General features: G+C 40.7%; 1 protein-coding gene across 1 annotated transcript; it reads left to right on the top strand.

Annotated features, from left to right (window-relative positions):
• The first annotated feature begins 1,915 nt into the window (after positions 1-1,915).
• Positions 1,916-21,601, top strand: slc10a2 (solute carrier family 10 member 2). The gene is made up of 6 exons (XM_043691138.1): positions 1,916-2,435; positions 7,082-7,200; positions 7,298-7,386; positions 9,039-9,214; positions 14,786-14,943; positions 20,500-21,601. The coding sequence occupies exons 1-6, from the start codon at positions 2,020-2,022 to the stop codon at positions 20,754-20,756; spliced, it is 1,215 nt and encodes a 404-aa protein (XP_043547073.1). The 5' UTR covers positions 1,916-2,019; the 3' UTR covers positions 20,757-21,601.
• The last annotated feature ends 588 nt before the right edge of the window (positions 21,602-22,189 follow it).

Genomic DNA, 22,189 nt, shown 5'->3' on the forward strand with positions numbered 1-22,189 from the left:
TGTGGAAACAGGCCCTTCAGCCCAACAAGTCCACATCGACCCGCAACCCACCCAGACCCATTCCCCTATGGGCAACTTAGCATGGCCAATTCACCTAACTTGCATAATTTTGGACTGGGGGAGGAAACCAGAGCAAACCCACACAGACAAGGGGAGAATGTGCAAACTTCACCTGAGGCAGGAATTGAACCCAGGTCTCTTGCACTGTGAGGCAGCAGTGTTAACCACTGTGCCACCGTGCCACCCACCAATCATTTCAGCCACAACAAAGCATCTCAGATGTGGTTATGGCAAAAATGCATCTCTGCCTGCCCCCCTGCTACCTGCACTTGTGTGTCACCTTGTCCTGTAAGATAGACAGGAAGATCTGTCAATCAGTCTTGGACATGTCTGACATGCTGGCAGAATCTGCAAGCCTTGAGTTGTGTGGGACTTGCAGTAGCAAGGCATGAGTCATTTATGAAGGATGTGGTTAACGTGTGAGTGATATGGATGTGGTGAACTGAACACTGTGTAAGGCTAGTGGTTCTATAGTAACCGGATGGCATTTGTCGATTAATTTGTTGACCTTGACCACTCTTGTGAGGCCAGTAAACCTCGTCCTCCAATATATCCATATCCTTTGATGATACACAACAGCATGGACAATGTTGGCGATCTGTTCCTATTACCTTTGGCTGGATTGCTTGAAGACTTCTCTGTATTAGAGAGGTGTCTCTCCTCCAATCCAACTTTATTCATCAAGGACTCCATAGCTGTGTCAGAGAATTAGAAGGTGTACTCTGCCCTGTGACAGAATATAAACTGTTCTTGAAGATATGAAACACCTTTCTAGCCTTCTCCAGATAGACTTTCACCAGCTACTGCACCACAACACATCCACCTCTGGAAAGGTGCAGACTGGACTGATATGTTGCTCTTGAATAAACTTGGGCTGAGCCATTCAACCATTTAACAGCACATTTGGAGCTGTGTTGGTGTCTCTAACTATTGTGTAAATGAGCAGAGAGTATGATATTTCGATGCTGTCTACGTGTAAAGGGAAAAGTGCAAGTTAATGCTTCATCATGAGTCCCATGTCAGTTTTTGTCAGTGATCAAATTTAGCCTCCATGGTATTTTTTCAATTACGGAAGAGATCACTAGATTGCAGGGAAATTGCACAATCTCTCTGATTTTGCAGCCATCCTTGAGCTATGCTTAAATAGATTGCATGCATAAAGTTGGATTTGATTTATAAGACGACAGGCTTAATTTCAAAGAAGCAGAAACCCTAATGATCTTTTAAATCTCAGCAATGGTGAGATTGTGGAATTCATGACCACAGGGAGTATTAGAAGTGAATCATTTAAAATAATTTAAGGAAAAACCAGACAAGGGAGAAAGAAGGGAATAAAAGGTAGTTGGGAGATTTAGTTGAGGAAATATGTAATCCAGTAAATTAAAACATGTTAACATAGAACATAGAACATAGAAGAATACAGCGCAGTACAGGCCCTTCGCCCTCAATGTTGCGCCGATCCAAGCCCACCTAACCTACACTAGCCCACTATCCTCCATATGCCTATCCAATGCCCGCTTAAATGCCCATAATGAGGGAGAGTCCACCACTGCTACTGGCAGGGCATTCCATGAACTCACGACTCGCTGAGTAAAGATGTTCTTAAATGTTGCATATGTTCTATCCTTAATTAGTAATTCACATGCTTTATATTTATGATCAAATACTTTTGCAGCTCGTACAGCACCTTGAAAGCTAAATCCAGTCACCAAGAGGGTTAGCAATATAATTTCACTCATATAATGCTGACGATCATTTCTGCATATTTCCAATGGCCAAACCTATAAAATATGAGTAAGTGTTTATAACATTTTTATTGCTCTCCAGCTATATTAAAGGCAAATTCACATTCAGTTCCTTCTCTTTACACTCAAGCTACTGAGCAGATCATTTCCGAGTTCCTTACATCTTTTTGTTTTTGGCAAGAACGACTGTTGAAAGGGTTGTGAACCTGAGAGGATGGGAGAAACTATGGCTTTGAAAACCGTGAAAAGCCTTTCAATGATTTATTCGTTCTGTCCTGAACATGCCACCAACTGCAATGACACGTCCTGTCTGTTGCCTATTGATGATTTTAACCAGTCGATGAGCCTTATTTTAAGTACTGTGCTGACAATCCTGTTGGCGTTGGTGATGTTTTCCATGGGTTGTAATGTTGAAGCCAAAAAGCTCTGGGGCCATATTAAGAGGCCGTGGGGAATATGCGTGGGCTTTCTTTGTCAGTTCGGCATTATGCCCCTGATTGCCTTTCTGTTGTCAACGGCCTTTCAAATACACCCTGTCCAAGCGGTGGCCGTATTAATAATGGGATGTTGTCCAGGTGGAACGGGCTCCAACATTATGACTTACTGGTTGGATGGAGACATGGATCTTAGGTAAGTTGATAATTTCTCTCTAATATTATCTCAGATTGTTTGCCATAACATTAAGGTGGCACGGTGGCTCAGTGGTTAGCACTGCTGCCTCACAGCACCAGGGTCCCAAGTTCAATTCCAGCCTCGGGTGACTGTCTGTGTGGAGTTTGCACATTCTCCCTATGTCTGTATGGGTTTCCTCTCACAGTCCAAAGATGTGCAGGTTAGGTGAATTGGCCATAGTGTTAGGTGTATTAATCAGAGGGGAAATGGGTCTGGGTGGGTTACTCTTTGGAGGGTTGGTGTGGACTTGTTGGGCTGGAGGGCCTGTTTCCACACTGTAGGGAATCTAATTCGTAACTCGATATTCCTGCAAAATATTACGTGCAGTGTTTCTGTTTCTCGTATGTTATTGCCATCTAACATAAGCTTGTTGCGTCTGGACGATTTCGACAATAATAGAAATTGTTATTAACAAGAAAACTGCTATAAAATATAAATTGATTCATTGGGTAGCTTCTCTATTGTCCTGGTCACACATTGATGATATTTGAAATGGTGAAAATTGTTAACAATATAGATCACAAAGTGTTTTTGGCCCAAGGGAACCCATAGCTCATTCGTCAAGCAGTGCTACCTACCTCTGTGTCAGCCAGCCTGTGACCTCCCCCTCAGTCATTGCAAACGGCTGAGAGTCACTAACTGGTAACTGTAGGACACCTCAATCAGCAATGCCACATGTATCAGGTATAGTTTATATACTTCCACATGTAGGAGTTATACATACTTCATCAGTGTTAAAAATCACACACCACCAGGTTATAGTCCAACAGGTTTATTTGGAAACACTAGCTTTCAAAGCACTGCTCCTTCATCAGGTAGCTGTGGAGCAGGATCATAGGACACAGAATTTATACAAAAGATCTTAGTGTCATGCAATTAAAATGATGTATTGAACAAACCTAAATTGTTGTTAAGTCTTTCATCTTTTAGAATAGGCTGCAGGTTTCCGTTCATTAATATGTAAAACCTAGAACTTACTTCCAGTCTTATTCTTGAGATAACTTAAGGTTGTATAAGGAAAAGTGACATCTCAGCTCAGACAATACATTAAAGGTGTGAGGTCAGAGTCTGTCTGTATCCCAGTCTTGAGTCAACACACTGATAACCAGACGCCCCCTGCTCTGGACACCCCCATAATATTATATATACATACAATATAGTCATATAATATTTACAATATCATTCCTAATGGAAAATTAGGGTATAAAGAGACTATTCAGCTCATCATGTATGCATTGTGGGAGGAAACCCACACAATCACAGGCAGAATGTGCAATTGTGTAGGTTAGGTGCATTAGTCAGGGGTAAATGTAGAGTAGTAGGGTAGGGGTATGGGTCACTCCTCAGAGGGCCAGTGTGGACTTATTAGGTCAAATGGCCTGTTTCCACACTGTAGGGATTCTATGAACATGGAAATGCCACACAGTCACCCAAGACTGGGGTTGAACCCAGATTCCTGGTACTATGAGGTGGCAGTGTTAACCACTCTGCCACCCTTTTAACTGGTTAATTATACTCAGCAGTAAGATGTATTTTGTAGCAATGTGCTGTAAAAGTAAAAGTTAAACTATCAGAATTTCACTGTTAGCTGTCTGCCTGAACTATGTGCCATTTCAGAAGCAGCTTTCTGTCCTTTCTCTGCCCTCAAACTCTGCCACCCAATGGTGCTCCACACTCTTCATATCTATACCTTCACAGTGTTAACAAGATTCCCAGTGAAGAGCTATTCTGTATTTTACGCCATCCACATTATCAATTTTTTCTAGCAGGAGTCACTGAATGACAGCAAACAGCTGCAAACTAAATCCAAATATAATTGGAAGACAGTAAGGACTGGCAGGTGCTGGAGATCAGGATCGAGAGTGTGGTGCTGGAAAAGCACAGCAGGTCAAGCAGCATCCAAGGAGCAGGAGAATTAACATTTCGGGCATAAGCTCTTCATCAGGAAGTTCTGGGATTAATGAACTGAACCCTGCAACCCATCCTGATGAAGGGCTCTTGCTTGAAACGTTAATTCTCCTGCTCCTCAGATACTGCCTGGCCTGCTGTGCTTTTCCAGCACCACACTCTCAACTCCAAATATAATTGGTCATTTCTGAAGTAAATAGAAATGGACAGATATATTTTGACCAGCTTTCCTACAACTGTGTGTCTTTAAATCTAATTCTAAAATCATGATTATGTATGAATTTTATTCTTATATGTGGCCTAGCCATCCCTCTCCCCAGGAGATGGACTTATCATAGAGTCAAGGAAACAGACCCTTCGGTCCAACCAGTCCATGCCAAACATAATCCCAAACTGAACTAGTCCCACCTAATCACATTACAATCAAGACACACTTTAAAAGTTTGTGCTTTAGAAACGGTGTTCCCAATTCATCAATTGTGTTAGGGGAGAATTTGATTTAACAAAACGTGTTATAGCAGAACAACCTGCGTTTGTTCATATTAAATTTCAATTACCATCTGTCTACGCAACTTCAGACATGAATTGTTTCCATTGCTCTCCGTATTTTAACCCAAATGTGTATCATTAAAACAAAAGGCACGTACCACAATGAAAATGTCTAAACTGTTATTAATGAGGTTTTTTGGTAAGTCAAACTTGTGCAATAATTGGAGTGTTTTACATCATTAGAGCTTTCAGCCAATGGTGAAATATTTGATGAGTTGGCCTATGGAATTATAGAAAATTTAAAGCAGAGAATAAAGCCATGTGGTCAGTGCATTGAGTACAGGAGTTGGAAGGTCATGTTGTGGTTGTACAAGACATTGGTTTGGCCACTTTTGGAATACTGAGTTCAATCTTGGTCTCCCTGCTATAGGACGGATTTTGTGGAACATAAAAATAATTCAGAAAAGATTTACAAGGATGTTGCCAGGGTTGGAGAGTTTGAGCTATAGGGAGAGACTAAATAAGCTAGGGCTATTTTCCCTGGAGCATCGGAGGCTGAGGGGTGACCTTATAGAGGTTTATAAAATCGTGAAGGGTATGGCTAGGGTAAATAGCCAAGTTTTTTTCCTAGGGTGGGGGAATCCAAAACTAGAGGGCATAGGTATAAGCTGAGAGGGGAAAAGAATTAAAAGGGACCTAAGGGGCAATGTTTTCATGCAGAGCGTGGTGTGTGTGTGGAATGAGCTGCCAGAGGAAATGGTGGGGGCTGGTTCAATTATAACATTTAAAAGGCATCTGGATGGGTATATGAACAGAAAGGTTTTGGAGGGATATGGGCCGGGTGCTGGCAGGTGGGACTAGATTAGGTTAGGATATCTGGTCGGCATGGACGGGTTGGATCGAAGGGTCTGTTTCCGTGCTGTACATCTCTATGACTGAATGTCGAAGGCAGCCTAAGATCGAGCTGCTGATCTAATCCCCTTTTTTTGGCATTTAGCCAATAGTCCCACAGGTTGCAGCTCCTGAGGTGCATGTCAATACATCTAAGTTACATTTCTAACATGATCAATATTCAAACGTACCATCACTATTTAAAATCTGTGACGACTCAACAAGTTGGATATAAAACGAAGGGGACTCAGGGGCTGTGGTGAATGGCAGGAGAGTGGACATGAGGAATGTCAGATTAGCCATGATCCTATTGAATGGCAGAGCCATCCTGAAGGGCCAAATGGCCTACTCCTGTTCCTAATTCCTTTGGTCTTAAAACGAGTGAAATTGACCTCGGATAATAACACAAAATGGGTGATAGCATGTCAGCAACTGTTTTCAATGCCAGCTTTAAGAACATTTAAATGGTCAATGGATAGACAAATAGAAAAAACCTAATAGTGTAGGTTAGATAGGCTTCAGATTGGTTTCACAGGATGGTGCAACATCGAGGGCCGAAGGGCCTGTACTGCGCTGTAATATTCTACGTTCTATGTTCTAAAATGAAATCAGATATGGTGCAAAACAAGGTCACCCAAACTGCTACCGCCCAGTTTGTTCTATCAATTTCAACTTCAGAGGGCGTCTCAATTTTGTTCGGAAAGTATTGATAGCAATTAACATGTTCAGCAAAATTTATATGCCGCATTAATTTAAATACCACCAAATATTGCTTCTCCATAGATTGGTTAATACTTCTTTATTATTTTCCTGTTTTTTATTTAAAATTAACATCAATAGTTACATCCTAATAATTACATTAATCAATGCATTAGAAACATCACCCAGACAAAATTAAATAAATGATTACCTGCTATGACCTGTGGAATACATAGAACTGTGGTATTCTTTAACTTTATTATCGAATATAGCCTGTCTGCAAATTATTTAGAGCAGGAAATGTAAAGAATCTGCAATTTGATATTGCAAGCAAATTGACTTTCCAAAGGCTATTATTTGGTGAAGTATTATCTAATTTATCCTTCAATTATTTCCCATTATTTACAATGTCAAAACACTATCTTTCGATTGGAGCTTTGACTGGTTTAATCTTCATTTAATTAGCAAATTCAAACACCGAAAACAGCGCTTGATCAATGCAACAGATTTAAGTGCTTCTCTGCTAATATACTAACAATATAACTTTAAGGACCAAGAACCTATTTTACAATTCAGTTTTATATTCCATCGTTATTTTAAAATATTTTTGCTTTCAGCATAAGTATGACGACATGCTCGACAGTGCTGGGGATGGGAATGATGCCTCTTTGCCTTTTCATCTACACTAAAACCTGGGTGGACACAGATTTCGTCCAGATTCCCTACGACAGCATAGGTAATTTGTGAACACCAAATTTCATAAGAATGGTCAGGCTTTGTTTTAACATGTTCGCTTATAGGAATTGAATAAAGCTGAAATTTCCATATCCTAGGTATTACCTTGGCAAGCCTTCTAATTCCTGTTGCAGTTGGGGTTTATACGAACTACAAATGGCCACAAAAGGCCAAGCTCATATTGAAGGTAAGTGACTTCCAACAATTGTGAAACAAGAACATTTTGTGGAGCCTACAATTCCTCTGGGTCTTCTTTGAATGATTTGCCAAAGTTTTAGAAGAACACCAGGTGAACTGGTGTGAATGTTGTCAGTGTGATGCAACTGTAAACTTTTGCTGTAAATTCTGTGCCTTACAATCTTATACTCCACAACCACCTGATGAAGGAGCGTCGTTCCGAAAACTAGTGCTTCCAAATAAATCTGTTGGATTATAACCTGGTGTTGTGTGATTTTTAACTTTGTACACCCCAGTTCAACACTGGCACCTCCAAATCATTTTATATATGTGAAATGTTTGGGTTTTTCTTTAGAAAAGTTAAGTTTTATTTCAGAATAGATTACCTCTATATTCACCACATGAATCTGTGTCATTGTTTAATATAAAATATGTAAAAGTTATTTGATCTCAGTGTTCTTTGTGTCGTGTGTATGTGTGTCATTAAAGTTCTTTAATACTATCTGAGCACCCTGATGTCATAATTCCAGCTACACAATGAGAACGCCCAGTCGAATGACACTCACTCCTGCCATCGAGCAGAAAGGTGGTAGGTACAGTTACTCTGGTGAACTTGTCCTACGTTACAGCTGTTTGAGCAGCACAGTGGCTCAGCAGTTAGCACCACTACCTCATAGTACCAGAGGCCCAGATTCAATTCCATCCTTGGGTGCTCGTCTATGTGGAGTTTTCCCATTCTTCCTGTGTCTGTATGGGTTTCCTCTGGGTGCTCCAGTTCCCTCCCACAGTCCAAACATGTGTGGACTAAATGAGTTGACTATATTAAACTGTCCATAATGTGCAGGCTGGATGGATTAGCCACAGTAAATGCAGGGTTGCCTGGGTGGGATGCCCTTCAGCAGGTTGGTGGGGATTTGATGGGCATCGTGGTGATTCTTTGAGCTTGCTTAACTCTCTTTCTAATGCTTTTCTGATTACTGGCAGAAATTTGGACTGGCATCCATTTCAATGTGGCACATAGGAAAACACAACATACCGGCAACAAGTCATCCCTGTTCCCAATCTGTAATGGGCATCCCTAACTGAATGAGATTTTGAGTGGAGCCCCCTTAAACTAGTTTTGTTGTGTTAAAGCTCTGTGCAGGAAGTCTCAATGTAATTCCGTTTGTAGATCATTAATCTCAGGCTCATCCTTTTAGGTGCCATATTATAATTTCATTTTCTTCAATATTTCACTGAATTTTATTTTAGTCTTTTACTAAAAGTGTCCTTAAATATTACAACGAACTCTCTATACTAGAAGATGAGAATTTCATTTACTGAAGTAACCTGTTTATATGCTCACATCATTAATTGAATCACGGTGGCTCAGTGGTTAGCACTGCTGCCTCACAGCACCAACTCAGACTTGTTCTCAATGTGATACAATATTCAGAAACAATTCTTCATTCTTAAAAACTTGTATTTTTTATTGCTTTATAGTGGATGGAGATTTTGTGGGTACTTGATGGAAATACATTTTCAGAGCTAAGAGGGTGGAGGTTGAGTGTAACGGGACAAGTCGGTCTATTGAGACTGTGCATGGATTTGATGGGCTGAAAGGCCTCTTTATGTGATTTGGTGAATCTGACTCTGTCATTTTAATATAACCCTTTCACCTAGATTGGATCTATCACTGGAGCGTTCCTTATAGTTGCTACAGCTGTAACTGGAGCTCTGCTGTACAAAGGTTCCTGGGCTACATCACCTTACCTGTGGATCATTGGGACAATCTATCCAGCTATTGGATATGCACTCGGATTTATTTTGGCACGTATTGCTGGCCAGCCTTGGTTCAGGTAAAACTTTTTGTGAAGTCATGAATGAAATGAAATGAAGTCACATGATGCACTGCTGTAAATTATACTTTATCAGAAAGGTAAAACAAAACCAGACACAGCTGGAAGGTCAGGAACATGCAAGAATGCAGTTTGAGATTAAGAGAAAAACAGATGTTAGAACCATAACAGGAAAAAATAACAGGTGAATCCACACAGATCAGACCCAATTTTACTCTGTCTCAGTGAATGAGTTTTGAATGAGTAAAATTTCTGCTGAAGCTTCAGTGGTGTTTGGATGATGTAACAATTATCTCAGGCAAATAATGGCCATAAGCACTTTGGAGAATTAGTGGGTGAGATGTGAAACGTGTTGGCACTTGTCTGGTGGGAACTGTGTGTGCCCCTTGAATGCCCAACATGCCATCTTTAGCCCTCTTACCTTCACGTGAGCGAATTGTTCTAGAAGCCACATTGCTGAGTACATTGCTCATGTACTGTCAGCTTCTGCCAGATGTAAGCAGAAAGGCAGATAATGAAGTCACACAGGATGCATACTGATTTAATGACAGCGGTTTCACTTCCTTGCTCAAAATGCCCACTAACACAGTTCCTTAGTGTTGTGTCCCTGAACAGCAGGAAAGACCCTGCACTATATAACCAATGTCACAACTGATGATAGCAAGTGTCCCATACATCTTCTTAACCCTCCCAACCAAGTGCTCTGCCAACTTTAGTGATCTTTGAATAATTACTCATAGGTCCCTTTTATTCATCTAAGCTACCCAGTATCCTGTCATTCATTAAATACTCCCTCATCTCGGTGCTTCTTCCAATGCACATCACCTCGCACTTACCAAGGTTAAATACCATCTGCCACTGGTCTGCCCACCTGAGCAATTCATCTACATTTTCATACAATCTACAACCATCTTCTTCATTATTATTCACTCTACCAATCTTGGCATCACATGCAAATTTGCTTAACAATCCCCCACCTTTTCATCAATGTCATTTAGATTAGATTACTTACAGTGTGGAAACAGGTCCTTCAGCCCAACAAGTCCACAACAACCCACCCAGACCCATACCCCTACATTTACCCCTTCACCTAACACTAGGGGCAATTTAGCATGGTCAATTCACCTAACCTGCACATTTTTGGACTGTGGGAGGAAACCAGAGCACCCGGAGGAAACCCACACAAACACAGGGAGAATGTGCAAACTCCACACAGAGAGTTGCCTGAGGCGGGTCTCTGGCACTGTGAGGCAGCAGTGCTAACCACTGTGCCACCGTGCCACCGATTTATGTATAAAACAAACACTAAGGGTCCCATCGCTGGACACTGGCCTCCACCCACTCAAACAGCCTTCTACCACAACTCTTTGTTTCCTATTACTAAGCCAGTTTCTGATCCATGAAGTTTCCCTCATTTCCATGTGCTTTAACCTTCTCAATCTCCCATGTGGAACTTTGTCAAAAGTTTTGCTAAAATCCATAAACTACATCAACTGAACTGCCTTCTCCACAAACTTGAGCACATTTTTAAAAAATTGTACCCGATTTCTTAGACAGACCTCCCTTTCACAAAGTCATGCTATCCCTAATTAACCCATGCCTCTCCAAGTGGGTATCAATTCAGTCCTTCAGAATTTTCTCCAATAGTTTCCCTACTACTGACACAAGACTCACTTGTCTGTCATTTCCTGGTTCATCTTTACCATCTCCCTTAAAATGTGGAACCACCTTAGCCACTCTCCAGTCCTCTGGCACCTCCCTATGGCTAGAGAGGAATTTACAATGTGTGTCAGAGCCCCTGCAATTCCCTGCCTCACATCCCATGGCAGTCTGGGATACAATTCACCCAAGCCAAGGAATTTGTCTGTTTTTAAGCTTGACAGAACCTCCAATATCTCCCCATTTCCTATGTCAAACTGCACACGTTCCTCACAGTCCCTTTTCCTGAACTCCATATCTATGTTCTCCTTTCCTAGGGGGAAGACTGAAGAGAGGTTTTCATTCAATACCCTTCCAATATCCTGCCACATTTCCTCCTTGGTCCCTAATGGGCCTTACTCATTCCCTGGTTAACCTCTTCCCTTTAATATATTTATATAAGTTGGTCTTGTTACTTGTTTTGTGAAGTTACAAGTCAAGAAAAAAATTTATAACTTTCTCCATAGGTGCATTCTTAAAATTCATTCCCACAAGGAAGAAAAACTATTTAAAAAAAGGTAATTTTTGGAAATGAATATGCTGGTTGCACTGGATCCTCATTTTGAAATACTCAAGGCTAGTCGAACCAGTATGTTTCATTCACCAGTTTCACTAGTTTTATTTCCTGGGTGACAGGATGTAGTCATCATTGGCTCAGCCATCATTTATTGCCAATCTCAAATTACCCTTGAAGGTAACGGTCAGCTGTCTTCAACACTGCAACACCTGTCATGTAGGTACACCTACAATACTGCTCGGAAGGAAATACAGGATCTTGAGCCAGCATCAATAAAGGAACAGTAATATAGTTCAGATGGCATGTGGTTTGGGGGAGAGCTTGCAGGGGCTGATGTTCCCACGTACCTACTGTCCTTGCCCTTCTAGATGGTAGAGGTTACATGTTTAGAAGGTGCTAAGGAACTTTGATGAATTGTTGCAATGCACCTTGTAGATGATACACACTGTTACAAGTTGTGGAGGGAGGTAATGTTAAAGGTGAAGTGCTAAAGACACTCTCTTGGATAGCTATCTCAAATTTTGTTGGGAGTTGCATTCGACCGGTCAGTGCTTGGATGAGATCTCAAATACTTTACTTATTGCAGATTTTGCATTTTATTAGTATGTGTCAATTATTTTCAGAGGCAGGTTAGTAATAAGACACAATTACCAATAAACACCATGGAGTAAAACATATTCCAATTTTTAAAACATCTTAAGTTACATCCCTCTAATAAAGTCTTCAGTCAACTTTGCTGAATGCAAGTTGGCTAGATGATTGGTTTGCAATGCAGAGTGATGCTCACCACTTGGGTCAATCCCATACTGGCTGAGGGTACCATGAAGGACTCTCCTCAACGTCTGTCTTCTCCTAGGCATGGTGACCCTCAGGGTAAACTAGTCCCAGTTGGGGTTGTTTCTAATGAGAGAGCAGCAACGTGCCTGACTCTACATTGCCCTCTGAGCAATATGGGAAACGCAATAAATGCTGGATCAGCAAGTGACATTCACACCCCACGAATGAATTAAAATAAAACTCTTAGAGTCATAGAGATGGACAGCATGGAAACAGACCCTTCGGTCCCACCGGTCCATGCTGACCAGATATCCCAACCCAATTTAGTCCCACCTGCCAGCACCCGGCCCATATCCCTCCAAACCCTTCCTATTCATATACCCATCCAAATGCCTCTTAAATGTTGCAACTGTACCCAACCTCCACTACTTTCTCTGGCAGCTCATTCCATACACGCACCACCCTCTGCAAGAAAAAGTTGCCCCTTAGGTTTCTTTTGTATCTTTCCCCTCTCACCCTAAACCTATGCCCTCTAGTTCTGGACTCCCCAATCTCAGGGAAAAGACTTTGCCGATTTACCCTTTCCATGCCCCTCATAATTTTGTAAACCTCTATAAGGTTACCTCTCAGCCTCCGACGCTCCAGGGAAAACAGCCCCAGCCTGTTCAGCCCCTCCCTGTAGCTCAGATCCTCCAACCCTGGCAACATCCTTGTAAGTCTTTTCTGAACCCTTTCAAGTTTCACAACATCTTCCCAAAATGTAGGAGACCAGAATTGCACGCAATATTCCAACAATGGTCTAACCAATGCCCTGTACAGCCGCAACATGACCTCCCAACTCCTGTACTCAATACTCTGACCAATAAAGGAAAGCATACCAAACGCCTTTTTCACTATCCTATCTACCTGCGACTCCACTTTCAAGGAGCTATGAACCTGCACTCCAAGATCTCTTTGTTCAGCAACACTCCCTCGGACCTTCCCATTAAATGTATAAGACCTGCTAAGATTTGGTTTCCCAAAATGCAGCACCTTGCATTTATCTGAATTAAACTCCATCTGCCACTTCTCAGCCCATTGGCCCATCTGGTCAAGATCCTGTTGTAATCTGAGGTAACCCTCTTTGCTGTCCACTACACCTCCAATTTTGGTGTCATCTGTAAACTTACTAACTGTACCTCTTATGCTCGCATCCAAATTATTTATGTAAATGAAAAAAAGTAGAGGACCCTGCACCAATCCTTGTGGCACTCCACTGGTCACAAGCCTCAAGTCTGAAAAACAACCCTACACCACCACCCTCTGTCTTCTACCTTTGAGCCAGTTCTGTATCCAAATGGCTAGTTCCCCCTGTATTCCATGAGACCTAACCTTGCTAATCAGTCTCCCATGGGGAACCTTGTCAAAGGCCTTACTGAAGTCCATATAGATCATATCTACTGCTCTGTCCTTATCAATCCTCTTTGTTACTTCTTCAAAAAACTCAAGCAAGTTTGTGAGACATGATTTCCCATGCACAAAGCCATGTTGACTATCCCTAATCAGTCCTTGTCTTTCCAAATACATGTATGTCCTGTCCCTCAGGATTCCCTCCAACAACTTGCACACCACTGAGGTCAGGCTCATTGGTCTATATTTCCCTGGCTTGTCTTTACCCCCCTTCTTAAACAGTGGCACCACGTTTGCCAACCTCCAGTCTTCCGGCACCTCACCTGTGACTATCGATGATACAAATATCTCAGCAAGAGGCCCAGCAATCACTTTTCTAGCTTCCCACAGAGTTCTCGGGTACACTTGATCAGGTCCTGGGGATTTATCCACCTTTATCCACTTCAAGACATCCAGCACTTCCTCCTCTGTAATCTTTAACTTCACAGATTATTTCCCTTTGTGGCAGAGGTCATAGTCTCAGGATATGGGATCAGACATTTAAGACAGAGATGAGGAGGAATTTCTTTTCTCAGGGGTTAGTGTATTTGTAGAATTCTTTGCCACTGTGGGCTATACAGGCTGTGTCGTTAAGAATATTCAAGGCTAAGATACACAGATTTTTAACCAGTAAGGGAACCAAGGTTAAGGGGAAAAGGCAGGAAAGTGGAGATGAGGTAACTGATCCGCCATGATCTCAGTGAAGGCAGAACACTTGCAATAGACTGAATGGCCTCCTTCTACTCCTATATCTTATGGCCTCATGACTTCAATTTACATTTCACAAAATGAATTGACATTAAACAAATTTACACATAGTTGAAATGAAAGATTTTCCAAAGGAATCTAACAATCTAACCTAATCATCCACCAAAATTTAAAAATCACACAACACCAGGTTATTTGGAAGTACAGTATTAGCTTTTGGAGCGCTCCTCCTTCATTAGGCAGCACTCCAAAAGCTGAGCTTTTGGAGATTTTTAACTTTGTCCGTTCCAGTCCAACACCGGCTCCTCCACATCATGACCACAATTTAAGGTGGCAAAGTTCTTTGCACATTTCGTTGATTTATGAATTCAGAACAATGCTAGGTATTGCAAAGGCTCAGTTGACCAGCATCTTTAACTCACCAATGCAACTTTATGTTACAGATGTCGTACTGTAGCTGTAGAGACTGGTGCACAGAATACTCAACTCTGCACAACCATTGTCCAGCTTTCCTTTTCACCTGAACAGCTTGTGCTCATGTTCACGTTTCCACTGATCTACAGTGTTTTTCAAATAGCATTTGCTGCTATAATGATTGGATGTAAGTTTTTTATTCTACTTTTGACTTTAAACGGACCATTGGATAGAATTAAAATATATGAGAGAGAGGAATATTATACCTTTCAGCATGTAGTTAGAAATGATGATGCAGAAGTGAAGAGTTTAATTTCCCATTTGGAAATGTACTGGATAAGCCAAAACTTTGCGGACCAAAGACCCAACTGAACTAGTACGATTTGTTTTTGCACAGAGGGTAATTCAGTTACAAAAGGAAGATTTAACTTAATAAAGCACAATGCAATGGCAGTTAGCAGCTTCAGAATGAGGGTAAAAGTGAAGGTAAACTGCATGTTATTGATAAAGAGCAAGAAGTGACCTTTAGCAGTTGGAGATACAGACTTTAAAATTACTGGAAGGTGTATAGATTCTAAGCATGCAATGAAATGGGAAAATATTGATTTAAATAAAAGTGGGAAGTGCAGCTCTCAAAGCTCTCGCCATAAATACAAAGAAACTCAGAAATAAAGTGAAGAAAACGCAGATGCCTGTTAGACAGGGAGGCTCCAAGTTCATGGGTATCTCAGAGGATCGAGTTTAGCAATGACACAGGTTGGGTAAACATACAGGAATACAGATTACTCCGTATTGATGAAAAATTACAATTTGAAGATAGTGTGGCCTTTTGAAAAAGAAAATTTGATACCAATATAAAGTTTTGGGGTCATTTTAATTTTAATAAGTCACTTACTAAATGAGAGAGCCAATCTAAAAGTTTACTAACCAAAAAAAAACTGTAGAGGCTGGAAATCTGAAACTGTGGAAAGAAAACAAAGTTAATGTTTCCAGACTTGAAACTTAGCTCCACAAATGCTGCCAGACCTGCCCAATTTCTATATCAATTTCTATATCAATTTACTGGTGTTGATTTGTTACAGGACACTTTTTCAAGTACAACTATGTTTCCACAAGCTTTACTCAAGTTTTTATCATAACAATATAAAAGAGATAATACATAATAAAAGCTGTGGTTTCCAGTCAATCTGTTTCAGGATACCAATCCATAATACTGTGAAATGGCAACAAAGGCTTAGGGGCACAAAGGACAGCAGAATTAAATACAGAGCAAATCAGTTGTGATCTTATTGAAAGGCACTGAGGACCCAAATAGACTACCAGTGCTCTTACTTATTGTATGTTTCATATTCCTTGGGGAGGAGACAGAGGAAATAGACATAATTTGTTCAAATATTCATAATAAATACAGCGAATAAGAGTCAGGAAACAAGTGGCAGAATCGACTATAAGTTAGAAGACAGAAAGAGGAAGATCGGACTAAGGAGGAGGGATTATTATGGGAAGAGATATTCCACCTGGATGTGTGCTGAATTCACTGCTGTTCACAATTTATACTCAGGGTTTTGGGCCTTGAAACCAAGGACACAGTACTTAAATTTATCAATGAAACCAAACTGGGACCATGGATGGATATGGAGAAAGACTAAGAAATTATGGGAGACCATTAATAAACTTCCAGAAAGGATAGATACATGTGAGGATGTACATGTTGCTAAGAATAGCAAAGTAATATTGGTGCAAGTGGAGATGGGGTACGAATATACAAGTTGCATTACAATAGCAAGGCCATAAACGTGCAAACCAAACACTGAGTTTTATCTCAAGTGAAACAGAATGGAAAAGTGGCAACATTTTGCTAAATCAGATATTTTTAATATATGTAAAACTGCATAAAAATTTTAAATATTGATGCTCAGAAGTTTAAAGAAAAATAAAGTTAACATTCAGGTACAGCTAGCAGTTAGGAAAATCAATGGTATATTGGCCTTTATTGCAAGGGGATTTGAGCACAGGAATAACGTTTTTTTAGAAATGTTTAGAGTTTTAGTGAAACCATATCTGGAATATTGGGCACAGTTTTGATCTCTGATATTTTAGGAAGTATATACTAGCATTACAGGTAATACAGTGAAGGATCACTAGATTGGCTCCTGGGATGAGTGGGCTGAGATTGTGAGAAAACGGCACCAAACTCTTTGGTACACAAAAACGAGAGAGAATTTCATTGAAACATACATGATTCTCAAGGCACTGGACAGGGCAGATGCTAAAGTAGCTTATGCTGGTTTTGGAAATCCAGAGAACAAGGACAGTCGTTACAGACTAAGATGTGAAGTTGTTTCTTACTCATGCAGTAGAGACTTTTAGACCTGTCTACCTCAGAGAGTGGATGCTCCGTCACGGAGTAAATTGAAGGCACAACTAGATGGATTTTTGGTTTCCTAGGGATATGGAAAATAAACAAGTGGAGCTGATGCATATCAGTCAGGATCATTTGAATGGCGAAGCAAGCAGGAGGGGCCACAGGGCCTATATCTACTTATGTCCTTAGGTTTTGCTGCAAGAAGGTGATAAAGGAAACCTTTGAACTATTGAAAACTGAATAACACGTGTTAGAAAGCATTTCTGACAGCAAGAAAGAAGTTGCATTTTTGGAGCAGGTGGCAATCTAATAAAAATACAGAATTTGCACATGACAATTATTGATTGAAGGCTAAGCACCAGATCGAGATGGAATCAAATGATATACTTAAAGCAATTGATTAATGAGGTCACATTCTTGTTACCTTTTGGGGATGATTACAGTTTTGTGTGGCTGAGAAATGAAAAAGAGTTAACTTCACCCATGATAAAACAAAAGGGCATATGTTGTCAGAAATCCAAACGCCAGTAGGCCTCTCATTTGTTATAGATAGGTGTGAGGGCTGAAGTGCAGGAAATGGGTCCGACATGACAGATTACACTATAAACCCACTGACTTTCAGTTTCCATGACAATGCTTCCTGTAAAGACGATTTCAACCTATTTCTTCATCTCTGTCACATCTGTTCCGATGATGCCAATTTTTACAAAGGTGCCTCCAAAATGTCCACCTTCTTCTTCAACCTAGGATTCCTCACCAGTGTTGACAGGGCCCTCAGCTGTATCCAACCCATCTCCTGTACTTAAGTCCTCACCCCTCCCTTCCCACAACAGCAGTAGGGTCAACTGGTCCTCACTTACCAACCCACCAGCATCTAGAGTATCATTAGCCGTCATTTCTGCTACCTCCAGCAGCATTCCACCACCACTTATTTCCCTCCCAAACCTTGTCAGCCTTCTGTAAGAGCCCGTTCCCTCCGAGACACCTTGGACCACTCCTCCACCACTCCCCACAGCACCTTCCCCTGCTTCCAAGTAAAGCAGCGATTTATCTACACTGCATTTGATCTAGTTAACTGTATTTGTTGCTCATAATCTGGTCTCCTCTGCACTGGGGAGATGAAACGCACACTGGGAAACTGCTTTGCAGGACACCTATATTCTGAGGACAAGAACACTCTTGAGCATCGTACTGCCTGTCACTTTAACACACCATCATGTTCCCTAGCCAACATCTGTGTCTTGGACTAGCTGCAGTGCTCCAGCTAAGCTGGAAGAACAGCATCTCGTTTTCCGATTGGGGACCCTCCAGCCTTCAGGACTAAACGGCAAATTCAATAATTTTAGGCCCCCAACCCCCACACACCAGGCCTTGTCATCACATGGGCTGCCACCGCAACCATTCTATTGTCAGCTACAAATAGTCCTCATTAGCTGCTATTCATTCTCCCACATTGACCTTTACCCATTCCTTTGTCTGCCCCAGTGTTGTTCTCTATCTCTAGACTTCGTTTCCATCTATCAACTAGACCCCCCCCCCCCATATTGAATAAATATCACCTCTTCACATCTACTATCATTTCTGAAGGGTCACTGGTTCTGAAACATTAACTCTGCTTCCTCACCACAGATACTGCCAGACCCGCTGAGCTTTCCCAGGAATTTCTGTTTTTGTTTCTTTTTTCCAATGTAGATAAAGTGAATGGCAAAGATATTTCCCCAAGAGTAGGGGAATTCAAAACTAGAGGACATATTTTTAAGATCAGAGGAGAAAGATTTAAAAAGGAACGGAGGGGTAATTGTTTCCACAAAGAGTGGTTCATATGTGCAATGAACTTCCAGAGGAAGTGGTAGATGCAGGTACGGTTACAAAATTTAAAAGACATTGGATAAGTACATGAATAGGAAAGTTTTAGAGGGATATGGGCCAAATGCAGGCAAGTGGGACCAGTTTGGGAAAATTGGTCAGCATGGATGAGTTGGAGCGAAGGGTCTGCCTCCATGCTGTATGACTCAGAACAAAGAAAATTTACAGCCCAGGAACAGGCTCTTCGGCCCTCCAAGCCTGCGCTGACCCAAATGTACTGTCTAAACCCGTCGGTCAATTCCTAAGCATTTGTATCCCTCTGCTCCCCACCTACTCATGCATCTGTCCAGACGCATCTTAAATGAATCTACCGTGCCTGCTTCTACCACCTCTGCTGGCAATGCGTTCCAAACGCCCACCACCTTCTGAAGTACTTGCCACATGTATCCCCATTAAACTTTCCACCTCTCACCTTGAAAGCGTGACCTCTCATTAAAAACCCAGTTTTTTTTCCAATTACAGTTCCAACTTGAATTAAAGTTAGAAGCAGCTTGAAAAGTGTCCACGCATACACTACTTTCACAATGCAGCATTACCAGCCCCATTAGCTTGTTTGTAATCTGCCTGGAGTATTCAGCATCGACAATTACTTTTGGTGGGTATTTTCACCAATATTGACGTGTCTTTCCGATACATTGTGTGGACAGGACATGACTGCTGGCAAATCCACTCTCCAAATGTAATTGTTGAAGATGACCAGCCTACTTTCTAGAAAGGCTGACCTGAATAAATTTTGAAAAATGTGGTGCTGGGTAAACACAGCAGGCCAGGCAGCATCTGAGGAGCAGGAGAATCGACGTTTCGGGCATAAGCCCTTCTTCAGGAAGGACCTGAATAAATATCAACAAGCTCCCAGGGCTCCCCTATTCTGCTTGAAGGTAGTGGTGGACTGTGCCACATTTGCATTTAGAGTATTCAAACACAAACTTCATCATAATATTCAAATCACCAGGCAAACAGAAATTAGAAGCAAATGTTTTAGCATGTGCAAGCCCTTTCCTCTTTAACACTGGGATCTGTGTTTGAATGGATAGACGTTATCCCTACTTTCAGCCTCTTTAGATAAGACTATCTCAACAGAGACTGAGCTTTCTCATGTGCTGCCTGATCATCATACCCCCTGCTACATCTCAGAACAATTTCCATGCGGAGCAATTAGTTCTGTTCCCTGGCCTAGTGCCTCCCTGAAAGTTTACCATTATTTTGGGTCTAGTCTCTTGCCCATCCACCATTTCATTCACAGCATCTGCTATGCCTTCAGGCATTCTTGCTTTACATTATGGCAGGTCCAAACCTAATCTCTCTGCCTCCCCTCCTTCATTAAACACTTCTAAAACCCAGTTGGTCGAATAAATATTTGGTTTCCGCTCAAGTGGTATGGCTTTTACTGGTGTGTGAGAAATCTATTGGGCCATTTTTATATGCTGAATGTGCTAAATAAATGCAGAGTTATCATATGTTAATATTTATAATCTAAGTATAAACAAAGTCTTATTTTTGTGTATTACTCAGTTTACCAACTCTACAAACGACATTTCAAGAGCACCACAGATGATTCTTCAGAATGTGCAAATGATGAAGAAAAAGCTAACCCTGCTAATGCTTTTACAAATGGAGGATTTCACGCAGATGAGAAATTACCAGGTGATGTTTTAACAAATGATACCCCCCATTTGAAAGAAAAATGCCAAAATGGCATTTTGAAGGGAGGGCTCTCAACAGAAGAGAAGCCACCAGGTAGTGTCTTAGACATAAGTACCAACTTGTGAAGATTTAGATCATCCTGATCATATTTTTGTTGTTGAGGCCATTTGGGATTCACTGTTATGAATGTTAATGGCAGTGTTTTATTTTCGAAAGAACTTAAAACAAACCTGAACACACTAATCATGGGTTATTAATACCATGCCCTCTTTTATGTAACTTCCCTTTCTAATGTTACATCCTAGAGGGAAAAATACAGCTGGAATTTCCTACCCCCCAATTTTCAATGCAGGTGTTTTACACAATTTGCTTTTCTTTATTTTGGCTGTAGACCATGACTAGCCAGCCCATCAAAACTGTAGTCAAACAATTAAATGCAGCAAAGAACTCCAATTCCCATATTATTTCCATTCCTGATCAGTCATGTCTGCTCACTTACATTACTCTACATGCATTGGTATAATAGCGTAGAAAACAGAAAAAAGTCGTTCAAGTATAATGAGTAAGCGTGAACGAGAAAGGAAAGCAGATAAAAGGAAAAAGACAAATGAACAAGAAAAGTGGCTGCTACCTTTACAGTTATTAGCATCCTGAGATGATAGCTATGCATGTTTTACGAGACTAAAAGTGATTCTGCAGGACACAGCTAAAAAATGTTTGTGAATTGTTCGTTATTGTGATGAAGGTGAATGCAGTTCCATCAGCAATATTTTACCAGATACTAGCAGATGATTATAACTACCTGCTCCCTTTTGTATGTCTTTTGAAAAATTGCATGCAGTTATGAAAACTTAATGTATCAAATTTTTGCATATTTATTATGAAAACAATACATTATGGCATTACATGATCATTACTGAATGTTGGACCAAATGATAGGGAAGGGAAATAAAAGTGCTTTGATAAAACAGTTACTGATTTCATGGCATGTAGCAAGAAAATGTAAGCTCCCCACTCCTAAAGTAAGGAAAGTACAAGGTGCTAATCTAACATTAGACCAGTACTGAAACAAAACTATGTTGTCAAGGTTAATTATAACTGTCAAGAGTTTGTACACTTTGGAGTTTAGCATTTATCTAGGAGGTATTATTACAATGCTGCTTTTGTTACTCAGCCTCATCAAGTTGCAAAAATGTAATACTGCAATGTAATAAATTCAAATAAAGTTGAAAGTATGTGGAAAAGCTAAGTTATGATACATCGTGTGTGACAAAACTATTTTGAAATAGCAATCAAAAGCTGCTGGTATTTTAAGTATATCAATAAGAATACAAAATATCAAAAACGTTAATTTTGGAAACTGAAGCTAAGTTACAAGAGGTGACTCACAAAAGGACAAGTTCTAATCAGAAGTGAAAGTATTTTCAGGCATAACACCCAACTTTTGAAAATGTAGCAAATGAGTAAAACTTATAACAGTAATTGCAAAATTTAGCTGATAAATGCAAAACTGAAAACATGGAGAAAGATTGTTTGTGCAACCACACCCAATACTCAC

This window comes from Chiloscyllium plagiosum, chromosome 6, assembly GCF_004010195.1.
Source record: "Chiloscyllium plagiosum isolate BGI_BamShark_2017 chromosome 6, ASM401019v2, whole genome shotgun sequence".
Taxonomy (NCBI): Eukaryota; Metazoa; Chordata; class Chondrichthyes; order Orectolobiformes; family Hemiscylliidae; genus Chiloscyllium; species Chiloscyllium plagiosum.